General features: G+C 36.0%; 1 protein-coding gene across 3 annotated transcripts; it reads left to right on the top strand.

The window, feature by feature from the left end:
* Positions 1 to 39: 39 nt before the first annotated feature.
* LOC105217847 (serine protease inhibitor 88Ea) lies at positions 40 to 16,937 on the top strand. 3 transcript variants are annotated; one of them, XM_054234490.1, is made up of 4 exons: positions 40 to 181; positions 246 to 333; positions 14,845 to 15,844; positions 16,619 to 16,937. In XM_054234490.1, exons 3-4 carry the CDS (start codon positions 14,867 to 14,869, stop codon positions 16,907 to 16,909), a joined length of 1,269 nt encoding a protein of 422 aa, XP_054090465.1. In that variant the 5' UTR covers positions 40 to 181; positions 246 to 333; positions 14,845 to 14,866; the 3' UTR covers positions 16,910 to 16,937. The 3 variants fall into 3 exon arrangements, with proteins under 3 accessions (XP_054090465.1, XP_011191373.1, XP_054090467.1); XM_011193071.3 differs by lacking the exons at positions 40 to 181; positions 246 to 333 and adding an exon at positions 1,289 to 1,639; XM_054234492.1 differs by lacking the exons at positions 40 to 181; positions 246 to 333 and adding an exon at positions 1,294 to 1,377.
* Positions 16,938 to 16,973: the final 36 nt, after the last annotated feature.

Consider the following 16,973-nt stretch of genomic DNA (forward strand, 5'->3'; position numbering starts at 1 on the left):
AATCTTTTAAGTTTTAAGTTTTTTAATTGAATTTCATGTCAGAAATAATAATGCGCATTGGACGATTGTTGTATACTTACCAAAGCGTCAATTTTGAGAAATGGCATTTGTAGCCTATCATATAGAATATTGGTATATTGCTTCCGAGTGACTTTTGGACTCTTATTGAAGCTGCTCCATGGTATGGTGATATTGCTCGATTCCGGCTGAAAATTATTTGTTTGCAATTTATTCTATAATTATAGATATAGCTGAGGATACGATTGGAATTTGTTTACATGGTTTTCGGTTCCTGCCCACTTGATTGCAATTTGTTTCAAAGTTTTTCACTAGGTATGTGTGTATGTTACTTTTTGGGATTAAAAATGTTCATCTACTCTTGAAAAACATTCGCTAGAATGTATGCAAATTCACATTAACAAATGCCAACACAAAACCGTTATGTGAATATATGTATGTACATATGTGCACCGAAACGTAACAATGACTATATGAGAATATAAATATTTTTATTAAATGATTTAAAAATTATGTACATATATATATATATGTATATAGTGTTTCAATTTTTTATGATGATATTTAGTCATATTTGCAATTTTGTTTTTTTGCTTCGGTACCTTTAAGAATAAAAATAAGTATACCAAAAAACAAATTAATACCAAAAGATAACGCCTACAATTTAGGATTTAGCTGAGTAGTAAGTTTCATTATGGATATTAAAATCGTCTTCGTGATGCTTATTTGGTAAGGAAATATTTAAAAGTGTTTAAATTTTCATATAAATATGTATTCATCTCCTATCACTTGGACTAATTGTTTTCCTATCACACAGAAACAAATAACATGCAAGCATTCTGTATACATATATTTCAAGCGCAAAAATTTGCAAAGTAAGAAGTTTGTTTTTGCTATGCGGGTCGAGATTTAAGGTTCTTTGTAGATGAAATAAGTGAATAATATTTGAAAGATGCTTGGCTCTTCAAATTGTTCTCGTAAAGACGTAGCATTGTTTCAGTTTGGGACGTTTGGGAAGTTTAAATACTTTTTTGTTTTAACAAAACAATAACATTTTATTATAATTTCTAACGATAAGCGATTTTAAGCTTACACAGCTATGCAATTTGCTTGTCTGAGCGCCCGACCATTGGCTGTCATGTGCAACAACTATAGTTGGTTGTACTGCTCTGCATTTAAAGCTCAAAGCTCGACTCAACAAAGCAATACAAAAAAAAAAAAAAACTAAAAAAGACATACCAAAGTGAGCTATGCATTTGTCGTTATTAATTGTAAAGTTTCAGTCCGACTTGAGCGTCAGTTGAATTGAGACGTGTTTAGTGCAATAAGAAAAGTGAAAGTGGAAATATACAAATATATGTATGTATTTGATTGTAGTTCAAAAAAGGCAAAAAAGGTGATAAAAGCCGAGCTTGACGTGCAAATAAAAAATAATAAGAATAATATATTGAAAAACAAAAAAATTGATATCGTTTCCAGCACAGAGTTGTTATAGGTGTTTTTGTCATTTGATTACAACAACACATTAATATTTAAATTGTACAAAAATCGAGAGAACAACTGACCGGTTCAACGGGTCACTTATATCACCACAACCAAACACAAGAGGCAAAAATCCAAAGTAAGAAATCCAAAACGCGCCGACAGATGATAAATATAAAATATATACATATACACTTTTTTATCAGCTGCAGCAGAAATCTACTTTCAAATAACTACAAATCTAGAGTTAATTCATCAATTTATTCAATAATTTCCATGCAGTTCGTGCACTTAATTCATTTTTTCACGCAATACGAAAATATAATAAATAAATAACCTTGCTATTTTGAATTAGTAATTCCCAATAAATCGCATTAAGCAAAAAAAAAACACAAAAATTGCAAACAAATATAATTTATTTATTTATCCTCTTTACGCCGCCACCGCGCCCACGCAAACACCTTGCGCTAGTGTGACCGTGCGCCGCTCTGACGTTCGTGTATTCGCAGTGATTTAGGAGTTTTTGGGGAAAACCTCAAATTACTTAATATAAGTATGTATATATACAATGTAAAAACGATTTGCTCAATGTACACTTCACAAGCCTCTCACCACTTAAATGCCCTGGCTTATAGTATGTATGTAACAATACTGAGTGTATGCTATAGTATTTGAATTCGTTTGCATGTGTTTTAATATTTTAATGCATTACATACTTATTTAATTACATATATATATATACATTTTTTTTTTACTTTTGCAATGAAGCATTGAAAATACTTAAAAGCAGCCTCTCTTCATGCGCATAGGCGGCATTTGTATTCAAAGTGGCGCTATCTCGAGAGGTGTCTAGGCCTTGTGCGAGCATAGCGGAGAAATGTGATCTACGTGATGTTATAAAATATGAAATCACTGCATGAAATCTTAAAAATAATTCAATATTGAAAATGCATAATCAGTTTATAATTTTTTAAGCTTATAAAACAGTTCAGCATTGCTCGAACTTTCAGATTAACAAGTAAGGAAGGGCTAAGTTCGGGTGCAACCGAACATTTTATACTCTCGTAATTTATTGATGTAATTTTATATATATAAAGGCATAAAGTTCAATAGAATAACGAAAATCATCATAAATAGTATATGGGGACTGAGGTAATTCCTAAACCGATTTCACTCGTTTTCACCACCAAGATACAATGTATCGAAGACTATACGCTCACTTAATTTAATGTTACTTATAATTAGGTATATGGGATCAGGGGGAAGTTATGACCCGATTTTTACCATTTCAGGTACAGAGAGAAACTGTTATAAGAAAAAAATTCAGAGGGAATGAATTACATAAAAATATCTGAGGGATTTACCTATATTTTCGGTGAAAAATTACCCTTAGGCACTGAGTTCTTCATGTTCGATATCAGGGGCCTTGGAAAGTCATGGTTCGATTTTGACAATTTTTCCACAAACTCAAATACAGTATTTGCGTAATGTTTTATTCCACTATCTTCATATATACATAATGTATATATGTATTATAAAGTGAACGAATCAAAAGAATTCAAAATTGAGTTATATGGGAAGTAGACGTAGTTGTGAACCGCTTGCGCCCATATTCCACCCGTGTCATCAGGGTGTTAAGAAAGTGTTATATACCGAATTTCATTGAAATCGATCGAATAGTTCTTGAGATATGGTTTTTGACCCATAAGTGGGCGACACCACGCCCATTTTCCATTTTGTAAAAAAATCTCAGTGCAGCTTCCTTTTGCCATTTCTTATGTAAAATTTGGTGTTTCTGACGTTTTTCGTTAGTGAATTAACGCACTTTTAGTAATTTTCAACCTAACCTTTGTATGGGAGGTGGGCGTGGTTATTATCCGATTTCTTTAATTTTTGGACTGTATAAGGAAATGGCTAAAATAAACGACTGCAGAAAGTTTGGTTTATATAGCTTTATTGGTTTGCGAGTTATATACAAAAAACCTATTTGGGGGCGGAGTCACGCCCACTTTTCCAAAAAAATTACATCCAAATGTGCCCCTCCCTAATGGGATCCTATGTTCCAAATTTCATTTTCATAACTTTATATATGGCTTAGTTATGACACTGTATAGGTTTTCGGTTTCCGCCGTTTTGTGGGCGTGGCAGTGGACCGATTTTGCCCACATCAGGGGGCCAAGGAACATGTGTTCCAAGTTTCATTAAGATATCTAAATTTTTACTCAAGTTATCGCTTGCACGGACAGACGGACAGACGGACGGACAGACATCCGGATTTCAAATCCACTCGTCATCCTGATCATTTATGTATATATAACCCCATATCTAACTCTTATATTTCTTGGTGACACAAACAACCGTTATGTGAACAAAACTATTATACTCTGTGCAACAGGTTGCGAGAGTATAAAAACACATATTTGGTAACCTGCGAATTATCAGTTTGTTTATGTTAATGTAAAGTCGGGTCAGTTACAGTATTTATAACTCAAAAACGACAAAATCGATATCGTTGATGTTGATGTCCGAGTTGTTAAATTCGTTTCCGCCTCGAATAACTACTGAAATAACTTGAAAAATATTTGTATATATAGAAAGACATATCAACAAACATAGAGAATAGTCCAAATGAATTTAAAAAAAAAAAATAAAAATTTCAGAAAAGCTCAAATTGGTTGGTTAGGCGGTACGAAGTTAGGCAGAGATACATATCACCTCTATGTTGGAACTTGCAATTATTTTCTTTCTTTTATTGTTTATAATTTTCAAGTTTTCCATAAATGGTGGAGATAGGATAAGCTCAGACAAGCGTGTAACAGATTGTGTTCAAGAAAACTGATGGTTTCTTTAAATAAAAGGGAATACCACTCGAAATTTTCCGTAATTCCAGGCGTAATCCCGATTGTTAACTTTTAGTTTCGAAGTTAAAATGTTCGTAAAATACTTATATTTCTGTATTTATTAATCAATTTGATTAATATAGTCGAAAATCAAAGATAGTGATACTTTTGGTATATTATTTTCTTTTAAGGAATGGTTCTCTAAAGCTTTTAAGCCGTTACTAAGAGCTGCCTTAAAATTATAAGGAATATTTTTTTTGAAAAAACTCCATTTGGATTTCCTGTAATATTATTATAATTGTTATCACTTAAAAACCACTGCTCGATTCGGTCAATACTATATTTAAAGCACATACATAAATAACTTGTTGTGTCAATTTAAGTTTTCGATAAATAGTCATATAAATAATAATATATATAATATTATATAAAAACTCAAATATTATATATATATGTGTGATTATATAGTAACTGTAAGGCTATTCCATATCTCAATATTACTCATTGGTTTTACTTATAACCGAACAGTTAGTCGAACAGTATAAATGTATACATATGTATATATATAGTATACATGGTATGGTGTGTCTACATATGCACAAAATTTCACTTTGCATTATTTAAAAATGCATTTTTTTGTGCCATTTTCCGGTTTTCACTTCCTTTCTACTCTCAAGTATTTACACATTTCTGTACGCATCTGCTCACAAGCCGCAGATCCGGCTTCGAATTGTTGTTATTGCCTATAAAGTGTGTTTATTCATGTTTTTTGGAGGTTACGCGTACCGTAAAATGTTTCAATTGTTTTGCGGCAACATTGCAAGACAAAATGAGCCATTTACTAAATATAAAAGCGTGTGATTACACTTATATACATACATATGTATATAAAGCGGAAAGATGTGAATTAGTCAACATATATGTACATATATATATGTATATGTATATTTATATTGTATGTACGTTTTGTTGACACAAAAATTAGCAGCAAATTCGTTTAGTTTAACCCGACTTTGGGTAATTTTTACCCGATAACTAATATACTTTTTGCTTTTTATAAGGAAAACGTAAAGTGTCAAAAAACGTTCTTAATAGTATTACTATTATTACAAAAATCTTAAAATATTTGAAATATTATTCTATCCAAATTGCTATCAAACCCATTGTTAGGCTAATGATTTGAATATTTTTAAATATATTCACGAGTCTCCATGACCGAAAGCCATTGACAATGGTTTAAAAATATTTAATGAGTGATTTTCATGTTTTTATTTTAAATATGAAATTAATGTAGATATACATTACCATAATTATTTTATAGCCTATTCACTGGTTATAAAATTTTTTTATCGGAGTACATATGTCAAAAAATAACACTGAAATTGAAAAACTTGCAAAAACGAATTGAAAGAGAGGATAAGGTCCTTTGTTATAAGTAATTTGTACAGAATATAAACTCATATGTAAAGGGTGTTACTTTTGAGATATTTAGCTTTTAAGAAGAAATAAAAAGCCTAAAATGTTATGTCCAAGAATTTAGATTTATTATATAAATCAGGGTTTCTCATTATGGTTTAAAATTGCCCAAATTTTCGACCAATTTTTGAAACAATCGACTTGCACTCCTGCTCCCTGAGAGCACTCATCAGCATCTCGATATAAGGAAGCTGTGGAACGGCATCTCAAACTCATTGCATACCGCTGCAGCCGAAACAATTGGTCTCCGGCAACGCCAAAAAACCAGTTGGTACGATGAGAATTGTCGTTCCGCAGTGGAGAGAAAACAGACTGCCTACCTCGCAACGTTGCGATCGACCACAACACGTTCGGGGTGGGATAGATATCTAGAACTGAAGAGGGAAGCGAGACGCATTTGCAGACGTAAAAAGAAAGAGGCCGAAATGCGTGAGTATGAAAAGCTTGAAAAGCTGGCCGACATGGGTAATGCTCGAAAATTTTATGAGAAGATCAGGCGATTTACAGAAGATTTCAAGACCGGAGCATTATCATGTAGGGACCGAGGAGTTAATCTGGTAACGGATGTCCAGAGCACACTGGGATTATGGAGGGAACACTTCTCCGACCTGCTCAATGGCAATGAAAGTACAACACCAGGAGATGGCGAACCCGATTCCCCAATCGATGACGATGGAATAGATGTTCCATTACCCGACCATGAAGAAATTCGAATAGCAATTACCCGCTTGAAGAACAATAAGGCGGCGGGGGCCGATGGATTACCGGCCGAGCTATTCAAATACGGCGGCGAAGAACTGATAAGGTGCATGCATCAGCTTCTTTGCAGAATATGGTCGGAAGAAAGCATGCCTGACGATTGGAATCTCAGTGTACTCTGCCCAATACACAAAAAAGGAGACCCCACAATTTGCGCCAATTACCTCAACATCGTGTATAAGGTTCTGTCGAGCGTACTGTGTGAAAGACTAAAGCCCACCGTCAACGGACTGATTGGACCTTATCAATGTGGCTTTAGACCTGGAAAATCTACAATGGACCAGATATTCACCATGCGCCAAATCTTGGAAAAGACCCGAGAAAGAAGAATCGATACTCACCATCTTTTTATCGATTTTAAAGCTGCCTTCGATAGCACCAAAAGGAGCTGCCTTTATGCCGCGATGTCTGAATTTGGTATCCCTGCAAAACTAATACGGCTGTGTAAGCTGACGTTGAGCAACACCAAAAGCTCCGTCAGGATCGGGAAGGACCTCTCCGAGCCGTTCGATACCAAACGAGGCTTCAGACAGGGTGACTCACTATCGTGCGACTTCTTCAATCCACTGCTGGAAAAAATAATACGAGCTGCAGAGCTAAATAGAGAGGGTACAATCTTCTACAAGAGTGTACAGCTCCTGGCGTATGCCGATGATATTGATATCATCGGAAGCAACAACCGCGCCGTTTGTTCTGCGTTTTCCAGACTATATAAAGAAGCGAAGCGTATGGGTCTGGTGGTGAATGAGGACAAGACGAAATATCTCCTGTCATCAAACAAACAGTCAGCGCACTCGCGTCTTGGCTCCCACGTCACTGTTGACAGTCATAACTTTGAAGTTGTAGATAATTTCGTTTATCTGGGAACCAGCATTAACAACACCAACAATGTCAGCCTTGAAATCCAACGCAGAATCACTCTTGCCAACAGGTGCTACTTTGGACTGAGTAGGCAATTGAAAAGTAAAGTCCTCTCTCGACGAACCAAAATCAAACTCTATAAGTCGCTCATTATTCCCGTCCTGATGTATGGCGCTGAAGCGTGGACGATGACAACATCCGATGAGACGACTCTTGGGGTTTTCGAGAGAAAGGTTTTGCGCAAGATTTATGGTCCTCTAAACATTGACAACGGCGAATACCGCAGACGATGGAACGATGAGCTGTACGATTTATACGACGACATTGACATAGTTCAGCGAATAAAAAGACAGCGGCTACGCTGGCTAGGTCATGTTGTACGGATGGAAGAAAACACTCCAGCTCTGAAAGTATTCGATGCAGTACCCGCTGGAGGAAGCCGCGGAAGAGGACGACCTCCACTCCGGTGGAAAGACCAAGTGCCAAGTGACCTGGCTTCACTTGGTGTTTCCAGTTGGCGGCAAAAAGCAAAAAGGAGGAATGAGTGGCGCGCTCTGGTGGATTCGGCTATAATCGCTTAAAGCGGTTCCTACGCCAAATATATATATAAATAAGGGTTTCTCATTATGGTTTAAAATTGCCCAAATTTTCGACCAATTTTTGAAACAATTGGTGCCGTATGTTAGCAACATATATACGTTGTTCCGAAGTAAGTATGTTCATTATGAAATGACAAACCAAACTGAGTATAAATAAAGTAACAGCTGTCAAAGAAGCTGTCCGAAAAGAGTATTACCTAATTGAAAACCACGTATGGTCTATATTTTTATATTTCGACTCGGTGAGAATTTAAGTGTCGTGTATTCGACGATTCTAATTAGCGATAATATAGGAAGAGGTCACCAGATCTTCCCAATTAAAAGAAACCACAGTTTTAAACTAGTGAAAGATAACGTCTTCGCAATAGAAAAACCCATAGGACTTCTGCAAGCATAATCGTATTTTAAATCGAAATTTTTTTGCTCCATCATTCCCTACAATATGCTAAATACATTAAAAAAGTAATTAAACAAGGAAGCAGTTCTTAATAATTATAATAAAATTCGGTTTTCCCTGCAGTAAATCATACAAATTAGTTCGTAAGTCAGAGCCGAATTCTCTTGAAAAAAGAGATAACGGAATATTAATTTATGTTTACTTTGAATATTTTTAAATACATACGTTTCTATTTAAAAAGCACTGCATGCAGCGAAAGTTTTAATTAATAAAAAAAACCCACAACATAAGCATTTGGAATACTTAAAGGTTAAAAGAGTTCACGCTCTAAATGGCATATAATACAAAAATACATATGTAGTGAGGGATTACCTCATATCTATAACTTGCTCCTGGTACTCTATATCTGTTCGAACCCAATATATAATCGACTTTTCGGATGTCTCAGGTACATTTTGGCGACTTCTAGAAGATGTCTATGTATTAAGCGTAAACAATAGGAAATCGGAAGTATTTCTGCTTAACTTTACTATAAAATATCGTTCGGAGACGTCTAGGCTTTTGGAACTCTCTATTTGCCGAGTTATTTCAAAGCAACCAACATACATAAATATGAAAAAACTAGACAATCTCCAAGCATACTTTTCACCGCTCTATTATGTTAATTTGTACTATACGTTTGTAAGTTATGCTTTAAATACAACGTTAAGTCTATTAAAACGTTGAACATATAACTCAAATCAACAATAACTTTATGCGAATTAAGCTACTGCGATATATTGTCAACTATAGAGTGGTATAGTGTCATTAGATCTAATTAACTTAAGCGTAAAATCCTTGTCTGTATGTACATTTATAAAATACATAAATACTATTGTTTATACAGCCCGCTCACGCAAGTGGGAACCTTCTACTATTTAGTCAATAAAATATTTATATTTATGAATTTAACGACTATTGGCACGAATAATAATTGAGGATTTCCCCGTCGGTAAAAAATTAAAGAAAATGCTGAGAAGTAATTATAAAATTCTTAAATTGCGCGGTATTCCCCAAGTGTGGGCACATTTGAATGCCATAAGCTTCATTAAGTACGCTTAGTTAAATATGTAGTTCGTATAACAAACAAAAGAAATTATTTTGCTATACAGGGTGTTAAAAAAATTGCGGTTTCAGCTGATATGAAATTAGGAATTTATTTTTGAAAGTCGAGATATATTTTTTTTATTTTTTTACAGACTTATATGTAGGTCTTTAAACAATTTTTTGGTTATTGAATATGTTCTTCAAACGTAGATATATCATCCGCTGCCATTTAGTAAGTTAATACTCTAATAAGAGTACACGTTTTCTTAAAATCACATACAAAATTTTTAAGGAAATAAATATTTTGGGAACTTTTTTCGTTCTAAGTCATCTCAAACTCCAGTTCTTTAGTTTTTTCGAACTTTTTCGGTTTTGATATAGGTTATCAGATCAAGTTTAAGCCAATCTACAACAAGAAGTTATCATGTTTCCTCTCTCTAGTATTTTCAATGTACAAAAGGTCTGCTCACTCTCAAATTCATCCCAAATTCCGATTCAATCTTAAAAACATGTCCAACAAACGTTCAAACCTTCATGTGTTTTAGTAAAATTTAAGCCGAAATAGTACGAGACTCATTGAAACAAAATTTAATTATCTAATTAAGGGAGTAGATAAGATGAATGGTCCGACAACTTGCGCATTAAGGACTGATAATTTTATGAGCGCTTGATTCCAGCGTAATTTCCTATATTCATATTCGAATAATTTTTCCTACAGGGTATGTTTTGTCAAGTAATTGCAGCATTTACTTGAAATCGTATTTATTTGGACTCGCTCGCTTTCGTTGCAAAAGAAATGCAAAAAATGGCAATACAGCTTTACGTTAACTTTCTTTGGCGTTCCAATTAGTTCAGCTTATTATGAAATGTACTGTTATGATGAAATTACCTTGGGCGCTTAATCACAGCTACAGATACGCTATACTATAAGCCTACATACATACTTATTTTCACATATAAATTTAGGTATTTGTCATGGCTGCTGTTGCACAAGATTTGCTCATCAACATCGTTTCGGACCGGTGCTCTTTGTAAATTGCTGCAGATTTTGCGGAGAGTGTATAAAATGTATATAATATACTCGCACATCTAGATATATATGTAGATAAAGTACATTGTGAATCATTGTTTGTCGAAATAGTCACAACCGGTTATTCCGTGGTTACTTTTACTCACATTTGTGACGTCACTAACTTTTTAAATGAACCAGTTAACGAGTTTTCATATCAGGAATCCATAAACAAATGACAGTCATATCTGTGTAAATTGCAATACGTGATTTATGCATAAAATGTGTATGGGGATTTCTCAAGATCTGAGAATTGAGAACTGTGACACACCGCCAATGATGTAAGGTTTTAAATAGCTTAATTATTTTTCACAAATTTTATGTGAGTTCAGTGAAAATTTCCGCTGAAAATTTGTAAGAAATTTTATATTCGAGAAATATATGCAAGGGATTGTCGTATACAAGTTCTTGTGAATACAAAATTTCGGAACTTATGTTCTAAACAGGACGTTAAAATTCGATGCCGATACCACAGCCATAACAGTCGGGTCTGCGTAATTGGAACGCCCGCTTTTTTTTATCCGACAAGAGGCTGTCAACTCTGTCGCATTTCTCGAAATTATTTCGGAATGTTTTCTATATATAACACCAACAACAGCGACATACTTTAAAAAATTTGCCGAACCAGAGCTTTTCGCTTACTGGGTTATACTTTTATTTATAATTTTCGCACAAGAAATGCTTCACTTACATACATGCATATATAACTCATATGTGAATGTTTATTTTTCTATAACAACACATTGGCTTTGGAAAAACTTTCACTTTTTTATTGTTTTTGTTATATTTGCAATAATTGTGGTCATTGCAACATTTTAGTGCAGTTATATTGTTGATCTGAAGTGGATTTGCAATAAGTATTTACTTAGTCATCGCTAAACTAATTCATATCTCCTTCGAATGAATCACTTATGCATTTAAATTTATAATAACAGTTACTAGAATTGGTCGCATATGTATATCTGGTATGGTGACCAGCGCTAAAGAAACAATATAACATCAGAAAACTAAATGGAATACAAAGGGTTACATGTGCAGAAGTAACTGGAGCAATCAAGTCATGTTCGATTGGTGCGCTTAATGTGATCCTGCATCAACTACTCATAGACATCTATATTCACAAAATAGCGGCATGATCTGCAATAAGAATAAACGAATTAGGTGGTTGGATTCATAAGAACTATGGACATATTCTAAACCAACTCAGACTACAAGTCAATAAATCAGACTACATTCTCCCAAAACTGGATTTCAATAGTAACTTCCAGGTGAGGATACCATCTAGATGAAAATGGTGAAGGGGAAGCATAGGGGAGGAAGATACCTACTCAGTCTATATCGACGGGTCCAAAATGGACTGCGGAGTAGGCACGGGAGTATTTTCCGATGACCTGGACATTTCTCTCTCTATCCGTTTACCAAACTCGGCTAGCATCTTCCAAGCTGAAGTACTAGGCATAGAGAAGGCCTGCGAAGCTTTATTGGAAAACTATGAGAGGATACATAAAGCAACAATATACACGGATAGCCAAGCGGCTCTCCTGGCATTGTCGTCACCCATGACAAATTCAAGCATTGTCCTAAATTGCAAGAAGACACTGAAGTCGCTAGAAGACAAGCACCTCTTGATCTGGGTTCCTGGCCAAAGAAACATTTTCGGCAACGAAAAAGCAGACGAGCTGGCAAAGACAGGAGCTTGTCTAAACGAATCAGAGACAGAATTAACACCAAGCCCGCTAGTCTCGAACAGGAGAGAGCTCAATATACAATTTCAACAATTAGCAAATAACAGGTGGAAAAATACAACTAAATGCAAACTAACCAAACAGATATGGCGAAAATACGACATGAAGAGAACTAACGACTTATTAAATAAGTCAAGGAACAGTATCTTCAGACTAACTGCTGCCATAACAGGGCATTGGCCATTGGGAGACCATGCGTCGAAAATGGGTATGCCCTACAGTAACATATGCCGAAGCTGCGAACTAACAGGGAATAAGGAAGCAATTTTCAACTTTCTCTGTGAATGCCCAGCCCTATCGCAGATCCTACACAAAACACTGGGAATACATCAAGTATCAAACCTTGAATCGATGTCTACAAAAAGCATAACGGATGTTAGTAGCTTCATCGAAACCACAAAATGGTTTGAACGAGAAGCTTAAACTTGATAGCAAATAAAAATGTCAACGACTAGGGCATCAAAATGGCACAGATAGTGCTAATTGAGCCCGAACAATAAAAGGGAAGCACTCCTACCTACCTACCTACACCCGTTCACCTAATTTCCTTCAAAGCACTGCTTTTATATTTAAAATTTCCGACAAGGGTTTGAGGTTCATTCGAAATAGGAATACAGATCAATTCGAACAATTGGATACTTTTTGCACAAATTTTCCTAGTAGTCAAAAAGCCCAAACATTTCGATCAAGTACACTGGTTTTCAGTTCAAGAAGGGAGACTAACTTGCCTGAAATTTTCATAAAACAAATATCGCAGCATGAGAGTATGTGAAATAGTTGAGAAAAGTAAGTGGCTGCTTCTCATACAATCTTAGATATGACCCTATCAACATTCCAAAATAATGTTTAAAGATACCATGAAAACACAGTTATTATTAATGTATATTTAAATTACATTGACAAATTAAGCCCCACAAGAGCTTACAATGTATTTGAAGGTTTTACGATTTGTCAATTATTTCTCCTTGCACGTAAAGATAAAAAGCGATTTATTGGAGATTTATTAAAAGGCAAGGTTGACAAAATGCCGTTAGTATTTTTTTGTTTATTTTCGGCGTAATTTACAAAATATGAAAACCCAAATGTTAATTGGATTGTGGGTGCGTGTTCACAAGGTGCTCAAGCTGATTTTTTAGGTTGTCTTTGCACGTTCTTCTATAGACATACACACATTTAAATGAATATAAGTACATATTTTCAAATTTATATCCGCATGATCATATGATATGGTTAAATACAGGAGCGGATTTGACATATGGCCCCAACGCTTAACGAAATTTAGGCACCAAAAGTTTTACGACGTCGGCCTCAATAATTCTATTAAAATATTATTGATTTCAAAGTGGGATATACAGAATAATTCACATGATACAGACTGGTGGGATTCTTGGAACGTTTGAGCTATTGTTCCATCGGTATATAGTACTATATATTTTGACATCTGTCGTAAATTATGTTAAAAATTTTAATTGTATACAACTGGAGAAAAATGAACCAAAATAAATTTTCTGAGTTATATTTTGAAAATAATAATGCGACTAGTGTTGAAACTTTGGAATTGGAAAACTAGAACGGAACGTACAAAACTCGCGTAAGGTAACTCTGGCTTCTTATATAGAAATGTAGATCCAAAAATTTAGCATTACTACGCTCAATACTTGGTCATAGCTACGATATTCCAACAAATCTTGGATTGTACCACGAAACAACGAATTGAATGCGCTGAATAAAGATTCTTAAACTAGCTTAAGAGCTCATACATACTTCGGTGCAATCCGATATCAACTCAGAATAATTAATATAATTCATTATTGTTTCTAAAATAGACATAGAGATAACAAATTTCTACCAAGCAGAAAGACACTACTATATATTTATATATTTATAGTATATTTATAGTACAGCAGGTGGTTATAATACGCGTCTGTGCAGTTTTTTGTTCGTAAATCGTATTTGATCACGGCTTACACAGAATCACAGCTGCGGAATTTTCGGCCAAATGAGTCAAGTTGAAGAGCGGCCAACCACCTAGCAGTCGGGTCACGTTTTGTTAGCTTGCCAGCTGCATCCATTTGATTAGAGGTGTCGCCGCCATGCTAATTTGCACAAGTGACGAAATGAATTGGAAACATATTGAATAAATATTAGTTATGCAAATACGCTAATGCGATGGTGGGATTCCGTCTCACAGCAAGTGCGTGTGTCAAAGTGATTTGCTCGGTTTTGTTTCATACCAAAGGTGATGTCTCACCGATTTTAAATGCGGTTCGCTGCCTTAACGGCAAGGTCGTTTACGTTAAAAGCGTTTACTTGTTGTGGGGTTTTTTCACATAGTGTTGTGAGGCAAAGACCGCAGGAATCCAAATCTAGTCACTCATTGACTTCAATTGATTTAAACGATTTTTGCTTTGTTCACACAATTTGAATTGATTTAAAGTCGAAATTCTAAATAGCAAATTATTGTTTGCATATATTTCAACGCACTATAACAAAATTTGTCATTTCATTGCAGCTACTCCGCCAGTGAAGTCACAATGACGCATTTAAGTTTACAATTTCTAGCATTGCTCGTGAGCTGCCTACTGTGCGGTGTCTTCGCGCAGCAAACCTGTCAAATTGGACAACATCTCGTCGATACCCCGCGCACCATACGTTCCGATTTGTATCGCGGTCAACAAAACTTCACCTTAGCGTTGCTGCAAGCCATCAATAAGGCCACACCCAATGAGAATGTCTTCTTTTCACCCTACAGCACATATCATGCGCTACTCTTGGCCTATTTCGGCGCACGTGGCCAAACAGAGGCCGAACTGACAAAGGCGCTATCGCTGGAGTGGGCAAAGAATAAGAATCACGTGCTTAAAGGTTACAATCTGGAGCGTGGCACTCGTATGTCGCGTTCGAAAAATTCGCCACTGCAATTCGCTTCAGCCGATCGCATTTATTTCGATAAGGATGAAGTTCAAACCGAGTGCGTTAAAGAAGTATTCCATCAGGAACTGGTTTCGCTCGATTTTCAAAATAAAACCGAAGAGTGTCGCATTGAAATCAATAATTGGATCAGTAATGTGACAAAGAATGAAATACAGGACATGTTGAAAACGGGCGAAGTCGATGCACAAACAAAATTGGTGCTGGCAAATGCCGCCTACTTCAAGGGACAGTGGTCGAATAAATTTGATCCGAAAGATACCAAAAAAGATATCTTCTATACATCGGAGCGTAAACACTCATTTGTCGATATGATGCACAAGCGCGGCACCTACAATCTAGCTTTGGACGAAAACTTGGGCGCTTATGTGTTGGAAATGCCATATGTCACCTCCAATGACAATGAGAAAGAATCGGAAATCTCAATGGTCATCATTTTGCCACCCTTCCATAATTTGGATGGTGTTTTGGCTAAGTTGACACCAGATTCATTGGACGATGCACTGAAAGAGGGTATGGCACGCGAGGTCGATGTATCACTGCCGAAATTCGCCTTTGAACAAAACTTGGAATTGGTGCCGGTAAGTTTTGTCTGCAATTTATAATTAATATAAAAAGTAAAATTAAAAACAGACAGAAAGCAGCTTCCTAAAGTCAGGTTAAGGGTTAAATCTCCGCATATACAGAGCATCTCACTGAGACAGCATCGACAGTCCTTTGTGACACCCAAATACTTCTGGAGGATCACAAAGACCCTTATGATTCGACATTGCATTTGAACTCTGTTATATAGTTCTTAAGTCGGCTAATGTCGATCTCAGTCACTTCGTTGGGTTCGTCGAAGTTGTGCCTACCGAGATGTTTTAACCTTAGTCAGGCGTATGCTTAGTCCCCTTCGCCTTCCTCCAGGCAGCTTTCGCAGCCATCGTCTGACTTGATACCTAATCTCAGTGCAAGCGTGCATATTGGACAGTGACCAGTAAGAATACCAATGATTGCGGCGAGATGAGCCTTCCTAAACGACAGCAGCTGGAGGGACCGTTTTCGGTCCACCGCGGACTAGAAAGATCTCGCTACTTCACAGTTGCTGGTTGTTGTCCAGCGTTTGGCGAGCTCACTCGAAGTCAGTTTAGGTAGATTTCCTCGTTGTGTAGAACAATTTGAGAAGTATTGAGATTATCCAACAGATGGATCTTGCATGAATGACAGTCGAGTTTATGAACAGCTTTAGAATGTCAGAAATACATGCGGAGGTTAAATTTAGTCAGCAGCGTGACACTAATATACTTGAGCTCCTAATTTTAGATACAATATATTACAACTTATCATTTAACAATATGCATTCCTCTCCGCAGATACTACGTGGACTCGGCATTGATTCGCTCTTCGAAGAGGATTGCGATCTTGGCGATTTCTTCACCACCAAGTTGCGCTTCGGCGATGCTAAGCATGTGGCTAAGATAAATGTGGACGAGGAGGGCAGCACTGCCGCAGCAGCCACGGTGCTATTCAGTTTCCGCTCAGCACGCCCGCTCGAGCCAACCAAATTCGAATGCAATCATCCATTCCTGTTCCTTATTTACGATTACAATAGCAAGGCGATATTATTCACCGGCATCTATCGCGATCCAATGACACAGAAGTGAACATTCGAAAGAATATAATTTTTTTTTTTAACAATCTACAATTAAACTTATACAAAATGAAACA

Source organism: Zeugodacus cucurbitae, chromosome 2 (genome assembly GCF_028554725.1).
Source record: "Zeugodacus cucurbitae isolate PBARC_wt_2022May chromosome 2, idZeuCucr1.2, whole genome shotgun sequence".
Taxonomy (NCBI): Eukaryota; Metazoa; Arthropoda; class Insecta; order Diptera; family Tephritidae; genus Zeugodacus; species Zeugodacus cucurbitae.

Bases quoted from the DNA above. Each gene is read 5' to 3' on its own strand.
- LOC105217847 (XM_054234490.1), top strand. From the start codon at position 14,867: ATGACGCATTTAAGTTTACAATTTCTAGCATTGCTCGTGAGCTGCCTA. The intron at 15,845-16,618 runs GTAAGTTTTGTC...TCCTCTCCGCAG, and splicing joins AAAACTTGGAATTGGTGCCG to ATACTACGTGGACTCGGCAT.